General features: G+C 37.1%; 1 protein-coding gene across 7 annotated transcripts in view; it reads left to right on the top strand.

The window, feature by feature from the left end:
* KIF21A (kinesin family member 21A) overlaps window positions 1-25,543 on the top strand; it is a 113,619-nt gene that overhangs the window by 74,459 nt on the left and 13,617 nt on the right. Inside the window, exons 19-29 of one of the 7 annotated variants that reach the window (XM_042467342.1) lie at window positions 1,207-1,360; window positions 2,080-2,277; window positions 3,099-3,200; window positions 4,506-4,671; window positions 5,158-5,178; window positions 8,581-8,641; window positions 9,663-9,717; window positions 10,889-11,106; window positions 19,491-19,601; window positions 20,095-20,223; window positions 21,667-21,705. In XM_042467342.1, the coding sequence (XP_042323276.1) occupies window positions 1,207-1,360; window positions 2,080-2,277; window positions 3,099-3,200; window positions 4,506-4,671; window positions 5,158-5,178; window positions 8,581-8,641; window positions 9,663-9,717; window positions 10,889-11,106; window positions 19,491-19,601; window positions 20,095-20,223; window positions 21,667-21,705 (1,254 nt within the window). The remainder of the gene's footprint in view (window positions 1-1,206; window positions 1,361-2,079; window positions 2,278-3,098; window positions 3,201-4,505; window positions 4,672-5,157; window positions 5,179-8,580; window positions 8,642-9,662; window positions 9,718-10,888; window positions 11,107-19,490; window positions 19,602-20,094; window positions 20,224-21,666; window positions 21,706-25,543) is intronic. The other 6 variants (XM_042467343.1, XM_042467346.1, XM_042467344.1 and 3 more) reach the window with 6 other exon arrangements.

The following is a 25,543-nucleotide window of genomic DNA, read 5'->3' as shown; positions in this document are numbered from 1 at the left end:
AGTCTGAAGATGCATTTTACTCCCATGATAAGAACAATGATGAAATTTCTTTCCACTTTCTTCAAACAATTATCAGCATGACATAGTGGGAGTAGTGTCCCCTGGATATAATAGAAACTGTCTTAGGGTGTATCTACACAGTAGAAATAATGCATTTTGACACCACTTTATGTGCTGTAGCTCCATCCTGTGGAATCCTGGGATTTGTGTTGGTGACAGAACTATAAATCCCAGGGTTCTGTAGCATGGAGCATGGCAGTTAAAGGGGTGTCAAACTGCATTACTGCACCATAAATGTATCTTTATGTAGCTCCATACATGGACTGGGAATGACTTTCCATAATTTGTACAAGGATCTTCCTGAGCCTGTTAAGAAATCCTTTACATGCAAAGCTTTTTACATTGTTTACACTTTCCCCACTACATATCTCAATGGCTAAAAGCCTCACTCCAGTAAGTTTTGAATTTGTTTTGATTTTCATCAGATCTACAGTTTGCTGTAAATGTTTTAACTGTCTGAACCCACACAGTGCCCTGATATTATATTGGTACATGTTTTATGGTTAAACAGATCTCTAACCACAAACGGTTGAGGATAAGAGACCCATAGTATACTGCACCCCTTGCCTGTTTTGCAAGCTTGGGGAATGAAACAAATCTGGAAATGAATTAGAGCCAGCAACTAAATCTTTTAGAGGAAGTTACTCTGATGTTATACAGTGGAATCCAGATCGATTATTGAGTTCTTGCTATATTTAATTGCTGTTTATATATGAATAAAGATGTATGTGTGTCTGATGAAACTGTCTACTTTATAATATGAATAAAGGTATTACAAAAAATGAAATAATTCTTAATTTTGGAACCCATACAGCCAAGTTCAGCAGACTTTTCCTGCTGTGATAGAATTTCCCACTGTAAAGGTTTTCAACTGTAGCACAAATGAATCCTATTCTAGTTATGTATATGTTGATCAGATTTAGAGGACTTTTGGCTTTTAATGTATGGGTGGTGTCTGTGATAATACTTTACACAGATCTGAAAGATTATTTCTAATTTTCTAAATATAATTAGTATTTCTTCCACACCCCTTGAAATTTTCATGTTAACAGCATTCTTCTCTTTTTAAAAAATTACTGGTACAAAACATAAAGCAAAATTTGTACTATATTATTTGAACAATGCAAATCTCTGTAATGTTTGCAGGAGTAAGTATCAAAGAAAAACAATGACTACAAGAGTTTATACTTCCAAGGGAGCCAGAATGAAGTGGCAATTGCTTGAACGCAGAGTAACTGAGATCATTATGCAGAAAATGACCATATCCAATATGGAGACTGATATGAACAGACTACTTAAGGTAGGGTTGGTGTTTTGTTGTTGTTGTTGTTATGTTATGTTCTCTGTTTGATTTTGGGAGACATCATTTCAACTATATTCAGCATTAGTATGAATGCCATTTTTGCAGTAGAAAATGATGCAGTCTTGGGCCTGTACCACTTACTCAGTGGGTGAGATCAGTGGTTCTTTCACATTACACAAGCATAGCAATATGATTCCTCTTTAACTGCCATGTGTTGATTCTGTGGTTTGTAGTTTGGTTAGATTCACTAAAGGTGCTCTGATTAGGAATTCTAAATGTCCCTACCTAAACTGCAGATTTCCAGGACACCATAGGATGTTGCCATGGCATTTAAAGTAGAATTACAGTATTATAATTGCATAGTGTGAAAGGGATCCAAGGGTAGACTGGAATGTGCAAATAAAGCCTAACAAATAAAGCATTGTTGCAATATTCACAGTATCTCTATTAAAACATTTTAGTGCAATCAATTCATATATTTTAGTTTGTAATCACAAAGCATAGAGTGATTAAATAATGTATATGCATATATGAACGAGCCTTGATATTATAAAGATTAGCTGTTTTGTCAGACATGTTCCTTTTTATTTCTTTTCAAAGAATTCAAAAAAATTAAATAAATTACTGCTTCATTTATTTGATTTTCTTCCCCAGAATAAAGTACTGGCGTGGCTTTGTTTCTCAGTTTGTGTTTTACATGCACTTTTGAATTATAGCAACGTGAGGAACTTACCAAAAGGAAAGAGAAACTTTCCAAAAGGAGGGAGAGAGTGATTAAAGAAGGTGGTCCAGATGCTGACAAAAACATCCACAATATCAATGAAGAGATGGAATCTCTTACAGCGAATATAGATTATATCAATGATAGTATTTCCGACTGCCAAGCAAATATCATGCAGATGGAGGAAGCAAAGGTATGTTGACCTCAAGATTTTGTAAATGTATTAGGTTCATGTAGTGAAACGAATTACAGTATCTTTAAGGGCATTTTCTTTACCTATTGATTTAACTTGGCTATTTTATGAAGTATCCGTTATACAACTTGTGTTCAGATTGGCACATCAGAGCCCAGTTCTGTTGTGTGTTAGTCACTTGTGTCTGATAATTAAAGGTTATAAAATAAAATAAAATCCTTATGATTTTATTATAAACCAAAGCCGCAAGTAAAACAACCCTCTTCTTAAACTATTGTACTGTCTTTCTCTACAAATTCTGCACACAAAATAGCTGTGCACTTGCATAACTGAATGTGATTTAAAAATTGTCACTTGAACGTTCAAAATGAGTTTTGTTTTCACAATGATGAAACTTGAGAGGGAGGACCTTGTTAGCCTTTGCCCCATCTCTCATAATCTGTCATCATTAAATTTTGTGGAGAGCCTCCATGGATAGAATTTGTGAACTCTATTAACTTGAACAAGTTGACCTCCATATTTGAGAGTGACTGAAATGTCATCAAATGGGCATGGGACTAGCATGCTTTCCTCCTTGCATGCTTAAGCAACAACAACAAAAAACACTTGACATTTGGTGTATACAAGGTTGCATATCACTGTATGTTAAGAGAAGTTTTGTTCTTTGGCCATTTTTCTAAATACTTCAGGCTTAATAAGGTTCATTTTCATTTTTAAAAGTTCCTGATTCCTATCTATTAGAATAATTCTTCTGTAGTCCATGGAGCATTCAGGTGATTTTTTCCCTTTTAAACTAATCACTTTTGTTTATGTTTATGCAGGAGGAAGGAGAGACGCTAGATGTTACAGCAGTTATCAATGCATGTACTCTAACGGAAGCACGATATTTGCTTGACCATTTCCTTACGATGGGCATTAATAAGGTAAAACACATAGGAAAGCCTGTAAAACCCATTCTGGACTACAGTTGCATGTTTCTGCATTAATGATCAAGTGGCATAGGTACATTGCATTATGCAGGCTAGAGCATATCAGTTTTCCTGAATCTGGTATCTTCAATTGTATTATACTTCTACTCCTATGGTGACTGGGGATGATGGGAACTATCTAGAGGACCCCAGGTTGGAGAAGGTTAGAAAATATGCTGTCGCAAAGTAATAATAGATCTAATGATAAAAAGAGCTGGCTTAATGATAAGCCTAAAATGTTATTCAGCAAGATTCAGAATTATTTCATGTAGAATTAACTATCAAACTTTTTAAGCATCATTAAGGGGTGAGTTGAATTTTTAAACATTAAAATAGTGGTATATTTTGAACTAATTCATACTAATATATCCAAAAGTGGAACTTCATGTTGTTGTCATTACCACCATCATCTTTATTTATTCCTTGCCTTTTCCCCAAAACTAGGATTCAAGGCAGGTAACAAATTAAAAGAAATGCAACATATTTTAAATATAACAAAATATTAAAATGGAATCAGACTATTAACTAAACTAAGACAATTTAAAAATATAATTAAAATGTTAAAAAGCAGTTTAAAAAACAGGACAGTTAAAACGGTAAAGCATACTCTTAAAAATGTCCATCAATATGCTTCCTTCAAAAACCTTAAGTTGATATAATGCAATGTAATTTTTTAAGGAGACAGAAGAAAAGTAGTGAAATAGTTAAGTACCTAATTGTATTAGGAGTTACTTTAGTAATGCTTTTATCAATGTTGTTTATTTCCTTTGCTCCTTGTAAAATTTAAAATTTGTGTCTGGCTGATGTGATACGAGGAAAATTTCCATACAGCTGATAGAATTGCAAGATTTTTAGGGTGACACCCATAGATATGCTGTGTGCATTCATCTACATGTCTGAATGTATATGTCCAAGTGTGTGTGTGTTAGTACATTAAAGTTAAAGGCTTTAAATCCATGTTAATTGGAGGTTAGTCAAGTTTTCAACAGAATCTATACAACAATGTCAGCCAGGAATTCCCTAAAGACACTGGGAACATATCACTGCTAACATAGTTTTGCCTTTTGATCCTTTTGGACACATGCACTTTTTTTTAGCCCTGCCATTGCCTGGTTCCCCAAACCTGCCCTCAATTTATACATCAAATTATAGTTGAGTATATACACTATATATATAAATATAAGCATATGTATATGTATAGGTATGTGAATGCTTGGTTATGGGAATAGTTTAATATAGTTTGTTTGGCATCTTCAATAGGGCCTCCAAGCAGCTCAGAAGGAAGCTCAGATTAAAGTGCTTGAAGGACGCCTTAAACAAACAGAAATTACCAGTGCTACTCAAAACCAGCTGCTCTTTCACATGCTGAAAGAGAAGGCAGAATTAAATCCTGAGCTTGATGCTCTGCTGGGCCATGCATTGCAAGGTAATTTGAATATTTCACAAAATGTAATCATACCGCATGCTATGTTTGCTTATGATGGATGCATGATGTATTCAGTGTGTTTCAAATAAGGCGGTGTATGAATAGATGCTGTATTTATATGATAAAACTTTACTCAAAAGTTTATGCATGCAACGTTTAGTTTTTGCAAATTCTTTGCGTCATACTAATGGATTATTTAAAACCACACATTTAATGACAATTACACCTTGAATTCAAGTAGTACTAGTGTACAGAATTAGAAGTTTACCAATTGGAATTATGCAATTCTCAGTATTTAAATTCCCATGCTCAGTTGAAATATAGAAAAATTGTCATGTGTGCACTACGGCATCTATTCTAATGTAGTTCTGATAGATTAAATCAGTTTATCATGTTATGTAGGACTCTTTATTGACCACTCTGCAAATGGATTGGTTTTGATTGGAGTGTTGCTTTTTGTTTCCTCTTTGCTGTTGTTTTACACAGACCTAGATAGCATACCGTCGGGTAAGTATATGTAGCTTTCTGTGTACTGCACAGCTGCATGACATACTAATGATATATGTGTACACTAACTGGCGCATCACACAATGTCAGCGTGTATCAAGTTTGCATGTAGTATTTGGGGAAATGTTCTGTTTATATGTCTAAAGGGTCTTTTTTCCTTTAGGATTAACACTTTTTTTGTAAGATTACCAGTAAGATGTTAGCAGTTGAGACAGACATGAATGCAACTAGTTGACCAAGATGCTGCCACTGATACAATTGTGCATTCATATAGCTATAACACATATAACAGTTTTCCACACAAAAATATAACTCATAATCTAAAATTCATTTTAGAAGCAAATGTACTGTAACAGTTTCTTTTTCAGCGTTTATAGAAATGTTGTTTTTAAAGTAACCATGGTCATTGTATAGTGTGTTTGAATATTAGTCAGTGGTCCTGCCTATAGGATGGTTAATGGACAGAGAAAACTGTCCATTTGTGTTGACTAGTGAACATTTTATATGTGCCATGTTTTTTTGTCTTTATTTTTTAAAAAAACAAACCGGTATGTAGTAACACACAGGAAGTGGAGAGCTAGAAAGCTGTTGGTTAAATTGAAGGAATTTCCTGCAGTTACATTTGGATAGAACTAGTTATTTTAGTTGCTTTCCTCTTGCTCATACTTCCTATCTATTTTAAATCAGCTGCTCTGAATGAACCAGTTGCATGGAAATGTTTGAAGTGATCTGCATAATGGAGAAGATGGCCTTATATTCTCTCACCACCATGCTGTTGTAGCATCATGCCATGTTATGTTGGTTGTATGTTTGGTGCAGTATGTACTCCATGGATGCTCAGCTGAATGCTCAGTTACTGTGGAACTGTGCTCTAAAAGTTATATATTTCTAGGTTCAGGAAAAGATTTGGCAGTAGGTCAGCATGGGCTGACATGCTCCTTTCCCTGGTCTTCTCTTGTTCTCACATAGTGCAAAGCCATGCTTCTCAGGCTATCTGATGTGGGGGACCAGCAGTTATTTTTTCCCCACTGTGGCAGGGGATACAATTCATTCCAGGGATCGGTAGCCAGTGGTTCAGGGATTGGCACTGGTTCAGGCATCACTACTTTGAATAGCACTGGTGTAGAGGGCATAACTAGTAACAGGAAATCCTGCATTCAGCTGACATAGACTTTGTATGGTTTAATCCTTCCTTTGTCCTTCTGTACACACTGAAGAAAGGGCCTGATCTGAGGATTGTTCTCCTTTGTAAGGTACAGTCCACTGCCTCTTAGGAGACTGGTGAATGAGTGAGAAGAGCACAACATCAGTTATGTGGACTAGGCGTAGCTCTGTTTAATGTACCAAGGGATGAAGAGGAATGCAGCGAGGATTTTGAGTAGTATGTGAGGAACTTGTGACTGGCCATGGGGAAAAGAGGATGATTGAGTATGGAGGCATAATTTAAAAAGGTAAAGGTATTCCCTCATGTTGTGTCCGACCATAGGGGCGGTCCTCATCTCCACTACTAAGCTTAAGAGCCAGCATTGCCAGAGACTACTCTGTGATCATGTGGCCAGCATGGTTGCACAGAAGGCTGTTTACATTACTACCAGAGTGGTACCTATTTATCTACTTTCATTTGCATACTTTCAAACTGCTAGGTTGACAGAAGCTGGGACTAGTGATGGGAGCTCACCCCATCATGTGGCACCTGGGCCTCAAACTGCCAGCTTGCAATCAACAGAGCCACTGCATCCCACAGGCATAATTAACTGCCCCTTTAATTTTTATTTTTAATTAAATTTAATTAAACCATAATGCAGGTCTGTGGTAAAACAGTACACATCAAAATAATGAATATAATCATACTAGATTCAGGAAGAAACCATTTTTATTTTTTTAACTAAGAACTTTTGAAACAAGAAGAAAACATTGAGCTCCCCTCTCCCAATTCTATTGTAGTATGAGTGAACTACAGTACTATCTTCTGCTATGTATGATTTATGCCCACATAAGGTATAAGTGCCTTGTGGCTTCAATTAAGTTAAGCATATGAAGCTAGAATCATTTTTTACTTTTTAATTCTTTGTTTGCAGTGCCTTGGTTTTCATTTGTCAATAAACTTGCTTCATCAATAGGTAGATCTTTGTTTTCTTATTTGGGAGTGGGAGAGTGTAACTAAATCGTATCTCATCCCATGTTAACTCAGTAGAATTACTGATGGTGTGGAGATCCTTATGGCCATCTGGATGGTCAGAGATTGGAAGTCATACAATTTCACTTGGTACTCTAGTTAAATCTCTCAGCCAAACTGGTTGCCCCACACCTATGTCTCTGTTCTCCAGTCAAGTAGGTTGTACCATGAGGGTTAGTATTCCCATGAAACAGAGTGATGTGATCTGATTTGGGTGCCACCACAAGAAGAGAAAATAAATGAAACGAGAGTGTTGTGAAAATTGTGCAGTAAGACTTTTTAAAATACTGACCCTCACATAAGGTCAGGGTACCACTTAAGCATGAGTCCCAGCTGTTGATTTTGCCTTATGCTGGGTTTAGTCCCAATAGGAAAGCTGGAGTAACTAAGCATTCCTTTTATCTGGTTTACAAAGTGACCACCTGGAGTGCCAGTGTAAAGGCTGCAGAGGGCTCAAGGAATGCCACAATTACTTTTATATTTCTTTTACCCTGAGTTTTTATGTATGTATTTCTGAATTAGATTTAGGATATTTTCAATCACAGGTTGTGTAAATATTTGTTAAAGGCTTATTCATTTGGCATTTCCCTGCATGCAGACATGTTTATGATGTACTGTGGCAATGACTGACAAGCATGCATGTGTTTTTCTTGTGTGAGCAGATGCATACAGTTATCATTATTTGTTGCAGGTTCCATTTCATCTCTGTAGCTCCTCTCCCTTCTTCTTACTTCTATAGATGCTGTATTTATGAAACTGTTGTGTTGATGTAACATAGTGAAATTGTTGTGCTTTGTAAGGCTTAAGTGGTTGCTTGCTAATAAAGTAGTAATCACATGCTAAATTAACTTGTAGGCTAAATAAATACAGAATACATGCCCTGCCTCCCTGCTTTCATTTAATGTTAATTTTAAGTGTTTTTTTTTAATGATGGGCAGATATATCTCTCCTCCTTGTTTTTCTAGTGATAGTATTTATAATTTATGACTATCCATGGACAGTAAATACATTAAAATGTTACTTCTCTTGAAACATAACAGTAACCGGGAGACAGGAGAATTAAATATGTGGGCATTTTGGCAAACTAGGTATCTCACATTTAGCTGAATTTCATTTACAGAGAGAAAGCAATGCAGATTGGTCTCACTTTGAGTAGGAGGAGGAGCCTATGAAATAGATATATGTTGCATATGACTAACAAAATAATGACTTTGGGAATTTTCCAGACAATGTGGAAGATAGTACTGATGAAGATGCTCCTTTGAACAGTCCTGGGGCTGAAGGAAGGTGAGAAGTCTGTGTAAACTGTAGGGAGTGGATACTTTTTAAAGGCTATTATTAAATTTCATTTAAATGATTTAATTATTAAATGAGTGTGAGTTCACTCAGCATCTTCCTTAACAAGAAGGTAACAGGAATGAGTTCAAGGGCTAAAACTGCGTCAGATAAAGATCTAACAAGGATAAACTCATTGAATTTTCTCTTTTAACTAGTAAGAGCAGTAACTAGTTTCCTCCAGCCCTTGACTGTTTGTTCCTGTGTTAGTAAATGATCAATCCTGGCTTTAACTACTTCTCCCAGAAGTCTTGTTGAAGTAAACCTACATCCTTCCCATGCAGAGGCTGCTTCTGCTGAGTTCTTAAGGGTCAATCAAGCTATTTGTCTGATCCCCACTGAAGAAAATGTCTATGAGGGCCATTCTCACACATGCTTACCCATTACTTGTTGACAGCTCATGTGAAACTCTGCATGTGAGAATTTGGGTATCATCTGATGATAGCTCAAAGGTAACTTGGAAGAAAGTTACAGGTTCAATTTCCCTTATCCAAAATGTTTGAGACCAGAAGTGTTTTAAATTTGGTTTTTTTTTTTTTAAGTTTTTGGAATTTTTGCATATACATAATGAGATATCTTACAGATGGGACCCAAATCTAAACATGAGATTCATTTATGTTTTGTATATACCTTATAGACATAGCCTGAAGGTAATTTTATACACTATTTTTAATATTATGCACGAAACGAAGTGTATGTCTATTGAACGTTAGAAAGCAAAAGTCTCACCATCTCAGCCACACATGTAGACAATTTACGATTTTGGAATATTTTGGATTTCGGAATTCTGGATCAAGGATACATAACCTGTACGTGCCTGGTTTTGAGCAATCATATGCTGTACATGGATATGGGAACCCTAATGCCCTTAGCAGAGGTACAGCTATGTGACTGTATCTACTGTTAGAACTAGATGTCTGAGGGAGAAAGTTTCTGTGAGAGCTTCTCACTGATTTGTCAATTTTATTTTCAGTTCCTTGTCTTCTGACCTCATGAAACTCTGTGGTGAAGTCAAGCCTAAAAATAAGGTAAGTTTTATGGATGTCAATATGGTAGTCCTCTCTCTCTGTGTGTGTTTGCATAGTTAAGAAATCTGCAGCTGAAGCTGAAACACAGCACAGGGCACAAAAAAAAGAGTATTGTACTAATCTTTGAAAAACAGCACCTCCTAGTCACACACATCCCATATGGTGCATTGATGGGTTGCACCATAAGAAGATAGTTTCTACTAATGCCAGTCTAGATTTCCTTAAGGAGAGTCTAGGGACTGGTCTGCTGATAGAGCATCTTTTCATGTTCCACCCTCTATTTCCTTCTGCTATGTAACTGAATCTTATCAGTTGGACTTCTGTTAAAGTAAAGCAAAAGTATCTTCTCCTCAAGTTAGCTGTCATTTAATTATAATTGTTATATCTCATCTTAGTTGAACTTCACCTTACTTAGCTGACAGTGCTAGTTAACAGCCCTAACTTCCTAAGACTTTTAAAATTGTTTTTGTTCTTTGATTAAAAAACAGCAACCTTTACATAATTCATTTGTTTATCATCTTGACAAGGGAACTATGTTTTAGCTGTGTACAGATGGGCAGCATGCAGCCACCCCTTTACTGGTTGGATCAGGGCCATGGCAATCTCATGCCGTGGCCCCAATGCCTCTGGAGAGCGCAAAAAGGAGCCACAAAAAGCAGCTCCTTTTTGCGCTCTTCAAGGGGTGCTATAGTCACGGCAGCAAAGCTTTATGATGCCTTTTTGGTGCTGCATCATGTAGATGCAGCGCCAGAGTCACACCATGATGGCGTGCACCATGTTGAACTGCTGGACCTGAGCCTCCTTGAATCCCATTTTGGGAGAAAGGCAGGATATAAATCCAATAAAATAAATACATAAATGGAAGAAGTGTGAGCATGTCAGGTTCCACTCACTTGTTTTGTGTTGTAGCTCATGTGTTATGAGGTATCAGAACTTTCTTGAATGAACCAATTCAGTCCAGATAGTATCTGTATTATTTATTTTCTGCCAAATTTATTGGGGAAACAAAAAATCTTCAGTTTCAGAATGAATGATGGGCTGTACTGAAAGCTAGGATGTGTTAAGTAGCTAAGGCTGGCTGTTGTATTATGCATTCTTGTGAGTATACTATTTTTATTTAAGTACTCTATTTTAACATTTCTTTTGCCTCCCTGTTTCCAATTTCTTCCAGGCACGTCGTAGGACCACAACCCAGATGGAATTGCTTTATGCTGATAGCAGTGATTTAACCTCAGATACCAATACAGGAGATGCAGTTTTGGCTGGCCCTCTCGCATCTCTCACAGAAGCTCAGGAAGGTGGAATAAACATTGATATGAAAGAGTCTCCTGCTAGGGATAGAGAGGTCATTCCTTCACAGTCAGGCTTGCCTTCTAAGACTGGCAGCATGTAAGTTTTGCACAGTGCACTAACTTCTTTTCAGCTTTTTAAAATGCATGTTGATAAATTCTTGAAGTCTTTTAAAAGCTTTGCTCCAGAGGTCAGTGGACTTCAGGCTTCACCATTGTCCTCTGACTGCTACTGTGCACTCATCACAAAATGGCCTAACCTTTTCCCCCTTTTCTTCATATTTTTGTGTAGATAGTTTTATTAGACATATTGGTGTATGGGAAATCCCAAGTTTATGTAAATGCATAAACAAGGAGAATGAATAATATGTAAAAAAATGTTTAAAGTTGTGTAAAATCAAGTAATAATGAACAGGAGTTTTATGGCATCTCTGAAATGCTTGCATTAAGTAGATCCAGTGAATTGTTTCTCTGTGAAATGATTCTTTAAAGTATTTTCAGTGTATTGTGGCCTCCACAGATTTTTCATTCTGTTTCAGCTGCTGCAGATGATCATGCAGCAGAAAGGTGAAGCTGAAACTGAGGAAAACAGCATGTTTACGTTTTGAGCCATGTCACCCACTTTCCAAACATGGAACACATTATTAATGTTTAACGGCATTAGGTGACACGAGACATAGCATTAGTACTGTAGCAAATAGCACTCTTATTTCACCAGAAATCTTATTCTGATGCCCCACTGATGTTCAGTGTCAAACGGCACTGAATATGTTAGATACTGATCCTACTATGTATGCAGAATGTAATTAGGAAATTTACTTCAATTTGGTGTCTCTCTGTATTAATTGCTTGTAAATATAAGCACTAATATATCTTACCTACTGGAATAAAAATAATTTTCACAGTAGCTCAGTATATTCTAATTTCACATTTTTCATGCATGTTGCTTGTGGCAGTAAAGAGAAATACAGTTAGTTCTGGCAGGTAGTGTTTATTAATAGGCTTGGCTTGACTGCTTTTGCAAAAAATCTCTGAAAACCTATTTTTAATAAAGAAGTAAAATAGTAGTGAGCAGTAGGCTGAAATCCTACATATTTGTCCAGCAATGTTTGGAGAGCCTCACAACTTAAACACAGTCAAGTGTTTTGAGATGGAGTCCAGAATTCAGGTAATTTTTTTTCTTGCAGTTTCCTAAAATATTTATTCATAATGGCTCTTTTCAAATGAATGAAAACAGTTCGTAAAATTTGGAAATGGATGGATTTGTTCACATTGCTCCAACACTCCATTTACTTGCTTTCAATTTCTAAATAATATAAAAGTGCCTAGAATAGTAGAGTATACTGACTTCCTAATAACAATTTCATATATAGGCTTGGATCAAGACCTACTTTAATTTAGAGCAGACATTGCAATCCATAAGATTAGTCAATCATTACTGATTTTAACCTCATTGAGTCCAATATAAATATAATCTGGTCTTCCTCCAGCCCATTATGCTTTCAGATGTACTCTTAAGATGTCAAGTGTGTGTGTTTACAAGACAAACAGATTTATGCATTTTATATTATGCATCAGGTAACTATGACTAGTTACAGCTCCGTGTCATGCATATGCTTGAAGGAGATGTCACATTTGCCTTTGTGTAATGTGTGAAGAGGCTCTAGTCCTGTGTATTTTTGGACCAAATTGGCCATTACTTGGTACATGTTATGTAATCTCTTGACAGTTTTTTAAAAGTGAAAAGCAAATGTAACAGGATGTGGATGGTATTTAAAATGGAAGACTTCAGTTGTCTCGTGTATGGTGTGCTCTTAAGACCAATCTTGCCTTATCTGAAGGATTGTAATCTCCCTTACTAGTCTGCCCAGGTTCATAAGTCTTTAAGGAGTCTTTCACTTGATCTTGACACTAACACAGGCATTTGTTGTGGGGATATGAGAGAGGGCCTTTCAGTGTGTTCTCCCAGACTCTAGAACTCCATTTATGGGGAAGCTAGAATAGCACTCTCTTTGCTCTTCTGTCATCAGATAAAGATATCATCATTGTCATCATTGTCATCGTCATCATCACTACTACTACTACTACTACTACTACTAATATTTATTTGTATACCGCCCTGTGGCGAACCAATCCGGGCGGTTGACAGCAGTAATTATAACAGAGTAAAATATAAAATTAAAAACATTATAATCCCTCCCCTCCTTATGAAAGTATTAACTACTACTACTACAGGTTTTCAGGAAATAAACGTTTTTACAGAAAGTACTTCTAGTAGTTCAGTTGGCCCTCCACATTTGCAGTTTTGACTTTTTGGGATTTGATTATTTGCTGTTTTGATTAATATGTTTTCTCTAGGAATCTCTAGGTTTTCTTGCGCAACTCTGCTAGATGTTGACCATAGAGTTGTGGTGGAGAACCTTGACGTTCCTAGAGAAAACACTTCTCTAGGCATTTTTAGGTCGTCTGGCATGATTCTGTGATCAGCTTCGGGCAGATGTTGACCATAGAGTTGCACTGGACGACCTGGAGATTCCTTGAGAGGTGTTCTCTTAGGTAGAAAGAATAGCATTTTTTTATTTGTGGTTTTTCCACATTTATGGCGGTCCTTCACCCCTAATCCCATTGAATGTGGGGGGGGGGACCACTGTATAGGTACATGTTTTTTTTTATCATGGATGAGTTTAAAATAGTTAATTTTGTAGACAGTTAAACAAGTTTAATAATAACTTTTTTTGCATTTTAATCTACATTTGTCTTAATTTCATAGGCTGCCAATTTTGGGAGAGGGAAGCAAGCTGCACTGCTTAGGAAAATTTAATTGGTGCTTTCTGCCCACAGTGCTGCATCCATAATATCGGTGTAATAATAACATTTTATGTTATAGGTATAGCTTTCAGGTGGCAGACCTCTTGGCTTAATATTTACAGGCAGGTTTCAGTGTGCTTACTGAGGAAGGATTTTTTTTAAAAAAAAAATTATCAAACTGTATTCAGAGAAAACTGAGGTACTAGTGATAGGAAACCCTGGCCCAGAGAAAGAAATTTGTCATCCAGTCCTTGATGGGGTCACACTTCCCCTGACGAGGTTCGCAGTTTAGGCGTACTTCTGGAGTTGTCTCTATAGTTGTCATCCCAGGTGAAGGTGATATCCAGGAGTGCTTGGTATTAACTACGATTGATACGCCAGCTGCACCCCTATCTGAACCAGGGAGACCTTGAAACAGTGGTACATGCGCTGGTAACTTCTCGTTTAATTTCTGTAATGCGCTCTACATGGGGCTACCTTTATACCAAGTCTGGAAGCTTCAGCTGATTCAAAATGCTGCAGCCAGATTTCTCACTAGAACATCTAGATCAGAGCATATTACACCGATATTAAAATCTCTACACTGGCTACCTATTAGCTTCCGGGTCCAATATAAAGTGTTGTTTATTACCTTGAAAGCCCTAAATGGCTCGGGCCCGAGTTACTTGAGGGAACGCCTCTCCCTACACAATCCTCCCTGCACTCTCAGACTGTCTGAAAATAAATTATTGGAACACCCAAGTCAGATTAAGATCAACTTTTGACAAAGCATTTACTTCTGTTGCCCCCAGACTCTGGAATGGCCTACCAGAAGAGATCCGTCTTATTAACACTCTATATGCTTTTAAGAAAGCACTTAAGACGGATCTCTTCCGGCAGGCTTACCCACATGATCTACTATGATTGAACCCTGAAACCCCTACGGATGATGTGCATATAGATTGTAATGATAATTTTTATAATTGACCGGGAATTAATATATTGTAGTAATTTGTGAGTTTGCAAAAATCTATGTATTGTAATTCTTGGAAGTGCAGTTCAAAAAAGATCTTGCCCGAGCTCTGGTTTAGCTTTATGAAGCATCTCTCTTTGGTCTTTAGAACAGGTGAACATACTAGTAAGCCTCTTCAGGTATTCTGGCTCCTCCCAATCAACCTAATGGCCACAGGGAGCTTTTGGAGTGTCTTCCGAGGTTGTTAATTTAAGAATTCATTGATTTTTTAAATTAAATTGGCAGGAAGGTGAATTAAATTCCAATCACAAATTTATGAGAGTAATAATCCTTAATAAATCCATATGTAGGAAGAAAAATATTTCTAAAAATGTAGGGGATTATCTCTTTCCACAAGATTTTAGATAAATTTAGGCAAGTTTGAACTACTGTTCATGAGGACTCCTCTTCCAGTACAGAATATTGGCTGCTCAGGAAACAGGGCACTACTTGGAAATGTTTGGTTCAAAAAGCAGTGATTATGTGAAATAATTTAATAAATTTGACAGCCTCACCCCATACCTTCTATGAGACAGGTGTGTTCACTTTTCTGTCCGTTTGGTAGACAACATAGTTTTTGAAAGGGAAATGTGGGTCTATAAAGAAGATTGACCAATTCATACATTGACTTTATTAGAATAGAGGGACACGAGCCTTGGTAGTGTATATTTTGCATTCTCCTTTGTGGGTGATGGTGAAAATGAGAAGCTTTCATTCATACTTTATATCAAACTAGTTTCCAGTTTTACCTGATTTGGTGAAAAGGGGTGTGTTTTTTTTAAGAGATCTGAACTTATCTCTGTCTCAAGTGTGCCCCAACACATATGGCACATGTGATGTGTGAATAGAAAGTCCACAGGTTGGGTATAACACAGAAATGAGTGGATGGAATCTGTGGGCCAAACTAGACATTACAGTGCAGCTTTCAATATAAACATTGTTTTCATAAAAGCAGTGATGTAGGGGCATGGTTTAGATTTGAGGGTCTTGAAGCTGTTGGATGCATTTCCTGTGCACTGTTGTTATAATTTGATTTACTGTGTCAGCTGTGTGCCCCAGAAGGGAAAACCAATGACTGCAAGTCCCCCCATCCCTATCCTAATTGGGATGATAGGATGCAGCAAAGAATTAAAATCCCCCTCTTTTCGTATTGCTGCCCTGTTCTAAACTGGAGGGAATTATGCCTGCTTTTACTAAAGGAATTTACAAACATTGAATTTCAACATATTTGTCACTGGCTTTTATTATGCCCTTGTTTGTTTTATGTTCTGCCCTGTCTTTTATCCTATTTAGAACATGGGGCTGCTTATGTCCCTGTTTACTCCATCTGCACATTTGCTAGATGAACTTCAGTAACCTCCCATCATAATGAAAAATAAAATAGAATGAAAAACATGCATACTTTAAACAGGCAGTGTTGGTGCCGGCAAATATGCAATTGCAGAGTTTCCCCAGAGATTTTAAACCAAAACAGAACAGGAAATGGATAGCTAGGAAGGGGAGATAACAGGATAATCATGGAAAACAGCCCTTCTCCATGAATTCCTAATTGTTTCAGGGTGTGTAGGACACACCTGGCTATCTATCGAATGTAATATTTGTTGTTCGTGTTAGTTACCCTCACATCAACTCAGCTTATGGAAAACCTATGCATGAGAGATCCCCAAGTTGCTCTATCATCAGGTCTAGTAGACTCAGGGCCATGGCTTCCTTGATTGAGTCTCTCCATTTGTAATCCAGTCTTCCTATTTTCCCACTACATTCTCCCTTACCAAGCATTATCATCTTTTCTAGTCAGTCATGTTTTCTCATGATGTGACCTAGGTATGAAAGTCTCAATTTAGTCATCTTGATTTATAGGGAAAATTCAGGCTTCAATTGCCCATTTATTTGTCTTTTTATCCTATATCCACAGAACTTTTCTTAAGAATCATATTCTTCTTATCAGCTTTCTTCACCATCCAGTTTTTATAACCATGCATAGATTGGAAATATGATAGCATGGACAAGTCTAACTTTAGTATTCAATGATATATCTTGACACCTCAGAATCTTACCTAGTTCCTTCATAGCTGCCCTTCCAAGTCCTAGTCTTCTGATTTGACTGCAGTTTCCATTCTGATTAATGACTAAGCCAAAATATGGAAAATCTAACTATTTCAATTTCTTCATCATCTACTTTAGAACTATGTAAATAATCAGTGCTTGTTATTTTTGCTTTCTTAAAGTTTAAGAGTAAACTTGCCTATGAATTTCCTTATGTGACTTTCATCAGTAATTCTTCAAAGTTTTTCTACTAATAGTATGGTGTCATCTGCATATCTTAAATTCTCTGTCATCTGTTGATCTCTTTTACATAGTTCTTCAGTATATTGTTTCCATCCGCCTTTTTATTTCTAATTGATCACATAATGTGTTCTGCTGCTGGTCATATAGCATCCCCACTCTTGGTTTTAATTTTCTTTTGATTTCTTGGCTCTTGTAAAAGAGATCTCTTGTTCTTCTTTTTTTGTTGTTATCTTTATTTTTATGCATTGATTATTATGGCCCCATACAGACTGCCAAAATAAAGCTGCTCCTTAGGACTGGATCATGGCTTTGGCATGGCTTCCGGACTCTTAGGACGTATGCATCATTTAAACAGCATATCTCCAAAGTGACCCGAAGCAGCTTTAGTTTGGCCTGTCTCTATGGGGGCTATGTTTATTATATTTCTCATTGTCCCTGGACTCCTTGGCTTGAGTCAAGTTGTTCCATTTGCCGCAGCTTTACTGTGTTTCATTTTGGATTGTCTCCATGCATAGTTCTCAAGGCAGAAGGCTTCAGGAGTGGTTTACTATTGCCTTCTTTTGTGCAGTATTAAGTCTTAGCTATTGTGCTACTGCTGTTTTTCTGACAGATCCTCCACCAGTGTCACTCCTTCTTCCCAGTAGGGACCACATTACTCCGGTTTTGAGGTCCCTCCACTGGCTGCCTATCAGCTTCCGGGCCCAGTACAAGGTGTTGGTTATCACCTTTAAAGCCCTAAATGGCTTGGGTCCAAACTATCTTAGAGACCGCCTCCTCCCGTACAATCCTCCCCGCGCTCTCCGGTCCTCTGGGAGGAACTTACTACAGCCTCTAAAATCTAGGCTTGCGGCAACCTCCCAGAGGGCGTTCTCTGCTGTCGCCCCCAAACTCTGGAATGACCTGCCGGATGAGATCCGTCAGATAACATCATTAGACAGCTTTAAAAAAGCGGTCAAGACGGATCTCTTCCGGCAGGCCTTTCCAGATTAACCATCCCGGCCCAGGTTCCCAGGTTCCCTGATTCCCTGATTCCCTCATTCCTCCCGTGGCCCCATCTTAGAGATGGTTGAGGATCAACAGAGGGATATCAGGGTTTTTAGTTTTAATTGCTGTTTTTATCCTTGATATTGTATTTTTAATATGTTATACTATTTAATACTGTCTTAAGGGGGGAGGGATAAAGTGTTTTTAATTGTCATATTTTATATTTTACTGTTGTTAACCGCCCGGATTGGTTTGCCAGAGGGCGGTATACAAATAAATAAATATTATTATTATTATTATTATTATTATTATTATTCCCAGTAGCTGTTTGGCACATTTAGCCTGGCTCCCCAGCAAAAGCCTATGACTTGGGAGACCCTACCAGCAGCACTACTACTGTCATCTTAGCCTCTTGCCTCACAGGAAAATGCAATCCCACCACCATGGAAAGGCAGTGCCATGGTGGGACTTTCTAACTCGCAGCTTGAAATTATAGTATCTTGCAACCCTATGCTCCTACTAGATTTAATCTGCAATCTCTACAGTACCTAGGTGGGAGCTTTGCAAGCAACAGTTTATTATTTTCAGTTGCTGTTGCAATGCATAATGTCTTGACTTGGTACTGCAGCTTGTCCTGACTGAATGGTCATGTCAGACCCTGTTAGCTTTACCAAAGATCTAGTTTTGGTAGAGGTGAATGCTGTCAAAGCTAGTTTAGTGTTAAGGAATAACACAGCTGCCTATATTTTCAGACTTTTTTTGGGAGTGTCAGGTTATGGGAACTGTCATGAATGCACATCAAAATGTGTTTTTCCCAGTAGGAGGGCAAAATTACCTGTATTATTTTTCCCAGAGGTCAAAAATTAGTTGAGAAGGGGCAGTATTTAGAGGCAGAAAACTAGCAAACAGGATGTTCCCTCTGTCATTCTCCAAGGACAATATATTCCAAGCAACATGCTTATGTTAAAAATTGCAAAAGGAATAAAGAGAAACAAATTGAGTGCACTGTGGGTGGGGGACATTTGAAAGGTGTCATTTTTCACTTGAGTTGTTGAGAGTAGACATGATTCTGATGCGTGAACATTTGGAGTGTTCCTGGAAAAGACTTTCATATTAGCTGGTGTTTCCTAAAGCGACAGGCAGTTTGTACATTAAGTTATCAGGTGACATAAAATCCATACAAGGAACCTGTTGAATGTACACAGTGCTTTCACTGAAATACAATGACGATTCATAGGATCTGCTCTTACAATCAGGTGGAGAATGTACTTTTATGAACTTACCCTGATATATATTTATTTGCCCCAGTTTTCACTCTGTCAGCCCTCATTAGAGAAATTTTTAAAAATGCATATATAGCTAAAAGATATGAACCAATCTTTTAAGACAAACAATGATTTTTGTTGTCTCAGGTCTAGACAGTCATCTCTAACAGAAAAGAAAATTCCAGAACCCTCACCTTTATCAAAGAGAAAAGCCTATGAGAAATCACCAGATAAACCAAAGTCAAAAGAACAAAAACAGTAAGAAAATTTATTTTTTAAAAAATAATTTTGGCTTTTTGTGCCATAAATATTGAAAGTTAATTTTGCTTCATCCCAGAAGGCTCTTTTGCTTGTAAAGATGTGCTTCTGTACCTGGCTTAATGCCACACTGAAAATCCATACAAAAACTTTGTTAATATTTGATCATTATTTCTAATTGATCTTCAGAGTCTTTCAGAAACCTATGGTTATTGCTTTCCTTGATTTTAGGCTACATTTTTTAAAGTGTTGGTTAATTTTCTGGAAAGGAGTTTGAATATACTGCCATCTTATGGCCAGCATCATTTTGTTATATTTAGGTTCTGCTGGTTAGTTTACAAAACTGCTTCCCTTGATTAAACAAGTTGGCATCAATGAATTGTTCCAAAGCATGTTTCATTCATTTTAACCTCTCTAACAATTTCATTTGCCTTTATTTTTTATGATTTTTTTTAATAGAAGAGGCTTTTAATGTTTAATTTTTTTCTTGTAGCTCAGATTCTGGAACCTCAGAGGCTAGTCTGTCACCTCCTTCCTCCCCACCAAGTCGACCCCGTAATGAACTGAATGTTTTTAGCCGTCTTTCTGTTTCCCAGGGAAACACATCAGTTCAGCAGGATAAGTAAGTCACAAAGGAAAGACCCAGAATCCCATGGTTTGTGGTTGTGCCCGGAGCACACATAAGCCTGAAATATAGCTTTAGAACAAATTCTCTGGCCCTCTTGATGCCAGAGGTGAAACTAAAATGGCTGTTTCTCTTGCTATTCCCCATTCCCAACCCTAAAGTAGATGACCTGGTCATTCCACAGGTCCGCAAACTCTTTATTTCCTGCTGAAACTTACTTCTTATGCTTATGTAACCTGTTCCCTCTCCACATGTTCCCTCAGTGATCTGTTTTGCTATGTTATGTTTCTGAGGTCACAGTAGTACTTCTTTGAGTTTCTGTTGAGTGATGCAATGTCAGTTATCAGACAATTATGACATTTCCTGCATAAACAGATTTACAAGCAGTCAGTTCTCTGATTCACTAAGCACATAGTTGGGATTTATGACACGAATAAGGGGGAAATACTGCTTTTGTTAAACCTTTTTTGTTTTAAAAAAGTGACAACTCATTAGAGGTGATCCAGAATCTTTATTGCAAGATTTCTGAATCTGAAGTGCTGCCAAATTGCTCTTACCTCTTTGCTTTTAACTGTGGCACTGTACGTAGAAGGCTGATTATGCTTTTCTCCTGTTGGTATTCTTCCTCTTCTGTTTCGCTCCCCTGTTTTCCTCTTGCAATCTGCAATTACTGTTGAAGTCCCCAAGAGTTGCTTAAAAGCTTTCCATTAGTTTTATCCCATGCTTGTAGCTATCTTATATCAGTTAAATTGAATAGTAATTCAATTGTTGTAGTATGTTGATGGGAGATAGTGACTTTTAAGGCTGTGTATGCTTTGAGCTTTGGTTTGTCATACCTGAAATTAAACTCAAATCGCTAAGCATGTGTGATTTGCTATGAAAATGAAGAATGCAGTGTCCTCAGTTATTAATGGTGTAATTGTATGGGTTTTTAAAAAGTTTTTTTAAGTGATTTTAAAATGATTGCAAATGAAAATTACATGATTGGATCTTCATTCAGTTGAAAATGAGATCAATTTCTTTTAAATTAGATAAATATTATTTTGAACACTGTTCCAAAGCAGATATCAGAACTCCTCCTTTTTTTCATAATGCATGTAAAAATTAACATGAAAGGAACAAGGTCACACTGCAGCCATTTAATCTTGTCTTTTTAAATTCTCTCCTTCCCATGGACCTTTGCAAAAATTACTGAGGAAGGTGGAAATGTTTTACATAAGAGTCTGTAACTATGACATAAAGAATCTGGAGAAACATACTTTAAAAACATTTTCCAATATTATTAAACCTAATAAGGCTGGTTTGGATGTACTCTTCAAACCGGCTTTACTTTCTGACCTAGCAATGCTGTTGCTCATCTTAAAAAAAATAATTAAGTGGACTCTTTACTCTGCTGATACCTGTATTCTTTCTCCGTAATCTCACCACTGTTCATTGTAGGTCTGATGAAAGTGATTCCTCTCTGTCGGAGGTACACAGGTACACTCTCTTCCTAATTTCCATCTTCTGGACTCCTAGTGATCCTTTTAATAGCTTTACTGCAGTTCTTAAGCTAACTAACATATTTTTGCATGGCTTTTGAAAGAATGATTCAGTGTTTCCCAAAACATCCATGGATCTTCTGTATCGTTTTACTTTTGGGGATTTCTTTTTAAATGAAAGCATTGACATATTTCATTTGTGTGGCTTTCCTCCTCATTAGTTCAGCATGTGCACAAGAATGTTTTGGAGTGATGTTTTAATTTTATCTTATTTTTTGTTTGTTTGGTTAATGTACATCTTTTTGGTGTTTGTTAAATAAATCCACGACAAACATTATATTAGAGATGATTGGTTGATATCCACTTTTTGTCCTCAGTATGCTTTGCTGATAGCAAAATAGCTATAACGAACTGTGTGGTAAAATCAGTTTTAGCTTATAAACATCTGTGGTTTTACTGTAGAGATGCTCATAGTAAAAAGTATGGGAGAGGAATTCACTGAAGGAAAGCAAAAAGCATTGAGTAAAGATAACTAGTTTTTCTCCCATACAGATTATTAAGCATGTATCAAAGAAAGAAAGGGAAGGGAAAGATGTACCTGGAGCTCTTGCCTAGAGCAGTTTTTTAATTCATTTTAACTAAGGAAGAAGCATCCATGTGTGCATCCCTTCACAGATACATCAGTGCTCCTTCTTTTGGAAGTAATGGGGTCAGCCCATATGTACATAATGTCTGTACATGTCCATCTGACCTTATACAGTTTTCTCCATATTGCAGTGAATTCCGCCTTGGTGCAGCTGTTAATGCTTGATAGTATGTTAGGCTTGTAATTCTATCTCTAGTAAAGTCATTTGCATTTGTTTTTAAACTAATTAAATTGCAGATTAGTCACCTAGCTTGTCAAATACTCCTTTCAAGGATTTCTTTCATGTCTCTTCTGCTATGCCTCCTGAGACTTTTACTGAACTGCTTTACTCTTTATTTCTGATAACTTTCTTTTCACTGTACACAGTGATTCTACTGTCGTCTTTTGAAAAACAAAACTAGGCATTCTGTTGGTCTGCCAGTCTTTATTTGTATTTGAAAAAGCATGAGTTTGCAAGAGATGCCGCTTACAAATAAAAATCCCTGCCATTCTTTTCATAATAAAGATAAGCTGGGAGCCAAAATCTGACTGTTTCATATTCTGCCCTCCTCAGAGTCTGGGCTTCTGGGTGTCATAGATGAAAAAGTAAACTTTGCAAGCACTGATCCACCCGCTGTGCAACTGTTAAGCCCTCTGAGTGTGAGCTGTGGAAAACACTCTTTAAGCCGCTTACAAATAAAAATCCCTGCCATTCTTTTCATAATAAAGATAAGGTTTTTTTAATCTTCAGTCTATGGAAGAATTCAAGGTAATGTTTTTCCCAAGTGGGATAATATATTTTAACTGTGGCTTACATACTATCTAGCTTACTGTTAACTAGTCAAACTACTAATTAGTTAAGTTGTAATATCATCTCTTATAGTTCCTTTTATTCTTAGAGGAAACCAGAGTTGCATGTGGCTCACAAGTTAACTTTGTTCTTCTAACTTCAGTCAGTCTAGACATCCACAACTATTTATACTTCCATTTCTGTGAATGCAAAGGCTTTACACAGTGATTTTATTACACCAGTTTTCTGCATAAGAACAACTTGAAACTTGACCTTTCAATAACCAAAGGTATTCTGTTAGACAGAGAACCAGCTTTTAGTCCTTCATTTTAATAAGACAAAGCTATTCCTGTGTTTATTTGCAACATTTGCCTAAATATTTCTATCCTGTGAGTGTACACCAGAAACATAGAACCCTCACCTAGTTAGCAAACAGAACATCAAGATCCATATCAAAAGCCAGAACTGTTTCCAGCCATTAATATTACCACAAAATCAACAGAAATAGTGACGTAAAGTGTCAGACACACATAGAAATGATTTCCTTCCTTCATTCCCCACACTTGCTCCTGCACAGCTATAAATAGAAATATTGCAATGGTATTCTTTGTTCCAATGTAACACCACCTCCAGCTGTTGAAATCCAGGAGAATCCACCTTAACCGAAAGACCTTGCCTAGGTTGTAGAAGCCATTGAGACTTGTAGTAGATCTCTCCTCCTTGTCAGTTGCTTCTGGCCAAGATCCTGCTGAATGCCAGCAGAACAGAAAGTCCATCAATATAGTAACAGAGAATTGCTTCTGCTTGGTGTTTTACTGTTCCCATGTGGTGTCCACTTTCACAACAAGGTCCTAGATGCTGCATTGCAAAAGTGGCAAAAATGTCAAAGTACTCATGCTGTGATCCATTGTGTGATCAGTTTAACTTACTAGACACCTGGCCAAAAATTCCTGTATCTTGTAACATTCTGCTTTGGCCAGACCAGTTTTTTTGTTTCTAATACTGTACGATTAATGCTTTCCTCAAATGTGTGAAGTGTATGGATGTATAGATGGTGTGTGTGTGCGTGTGCGCACGCGCCTTCAAGTTGCCTGTCAATATATGGCAATCCCATGAACTGAATAGGTTTTTTAAGGCAAGGAATACAGTGGGCCCTTGGTATCTGCTGGGGTTTGGTTCAAGGATCCCCACCCCCCATGGATACCAAAATTTGTGGATGCTCAAATGCTATTAAATATAATAGCATAGTAAAATAATGTCTCTGATCTAAAATGGCAAAATCAAAGTTTCCTTTATATATATTTTTAATATTTTCAAGCAATGGATGGTTGAATGTGTGGATGAAGAATCCATGGTTATGGAGGGCCATCTATACTTAGAGGTGGTTTTGCCAGTTTCTTCTTCTGAAATATAGCCTACTGCACCTCATATTCATTAGCAGTCTCTAGGGCTGACCCTGCTTAGCATCTAAGATAAGACAGGATCGGGTCTCTTTAGGAAATTTAAGCCTGCATAGATGTTACAGATATTTATTTATCTAGTTTACAATTCATTTTTCTAATTTGTGGTAATTGCCTTCAATTCTAATATTTTTGAAAAGTTTACCATTGCTCCTATATTTTTTCTTCCCATCGTCATCATCATCATCATTATCATAATAATCTAATAAACCATCTCATCACTTTACTACAGGGATGGGAATTGTGTGACCTGTGAGATACTTTTGAAGTGCAAATCCCATCATTCCTCATAATGGGCAGGCGATGGATATTGCAGCTAAAGAACACCTTGATGGCTACACAATTCCCAGTGATGGCAATTGAAAGACAGAATACTCCAGATCATTGATAGATGTATTTTTCCAAGGATTTTTCCAATATATTTTCCAGATCATTGATAATAATTCCAAAAAATTATCTTTAAATCTTTGTAGTTCAAGTGGCAAGTCTCACATAATAAGTCATCATGATGCTTTGGGATTCTTCTGGCATTAACAGTTCCAGAATATGAGCTCCATCTAAGCAAACATTATATTCACAAAGGATGCTACAGGTGTCTTTTGACCTGAGTATTGAATAATACAGAAAATGATTAATTCAGAATCCCACATATATTGCAATCTCTCTCTCTCTCTCTCTCTCTCTCTCTATATATATATATATATACACACACACACACACACACACACACACACACACCACACCGACAGAGATTAAAAAAGATTGGTGCAAAACCAAATAAGGAGAGCTTTACTTTTGCACCATTATTTTTGAATCATCCTGTATATATGCTTAGTAGATTGTATCCTGTGGTCTTCCTTTGCTGGTGGAAGGCTCTTCCAGTGGAAACCCAACCATCAGAGGCTTCTCTCAGAAGAAGTGAAAGGGAGACATTTTTTACTTTCCTGTTCCAGCCTGTTGT

This window comes from Sceloporus undulatus, chromosome 5, assembly GCF_019175285.1.
Source record: "Sceloporus undulatus isolate JIND9_A2432 ecotype Alabama chromosome 5, SceUnd_v1.1, whole genome shotgun sequence".
NCBI classification, from domain to species: domain Eukaryota; kingdom Metazoa; phylum Chordata; class Lepidosauria; order Squamata; family Phrynosomatidae; genus Sceloporus; species Sceloporus undulatus.
The sequence above is the reverse complement of the archived record's forward strand: the minus strand, read 5'-3'. Positions and strand labels throughout refer to the sequence as shown.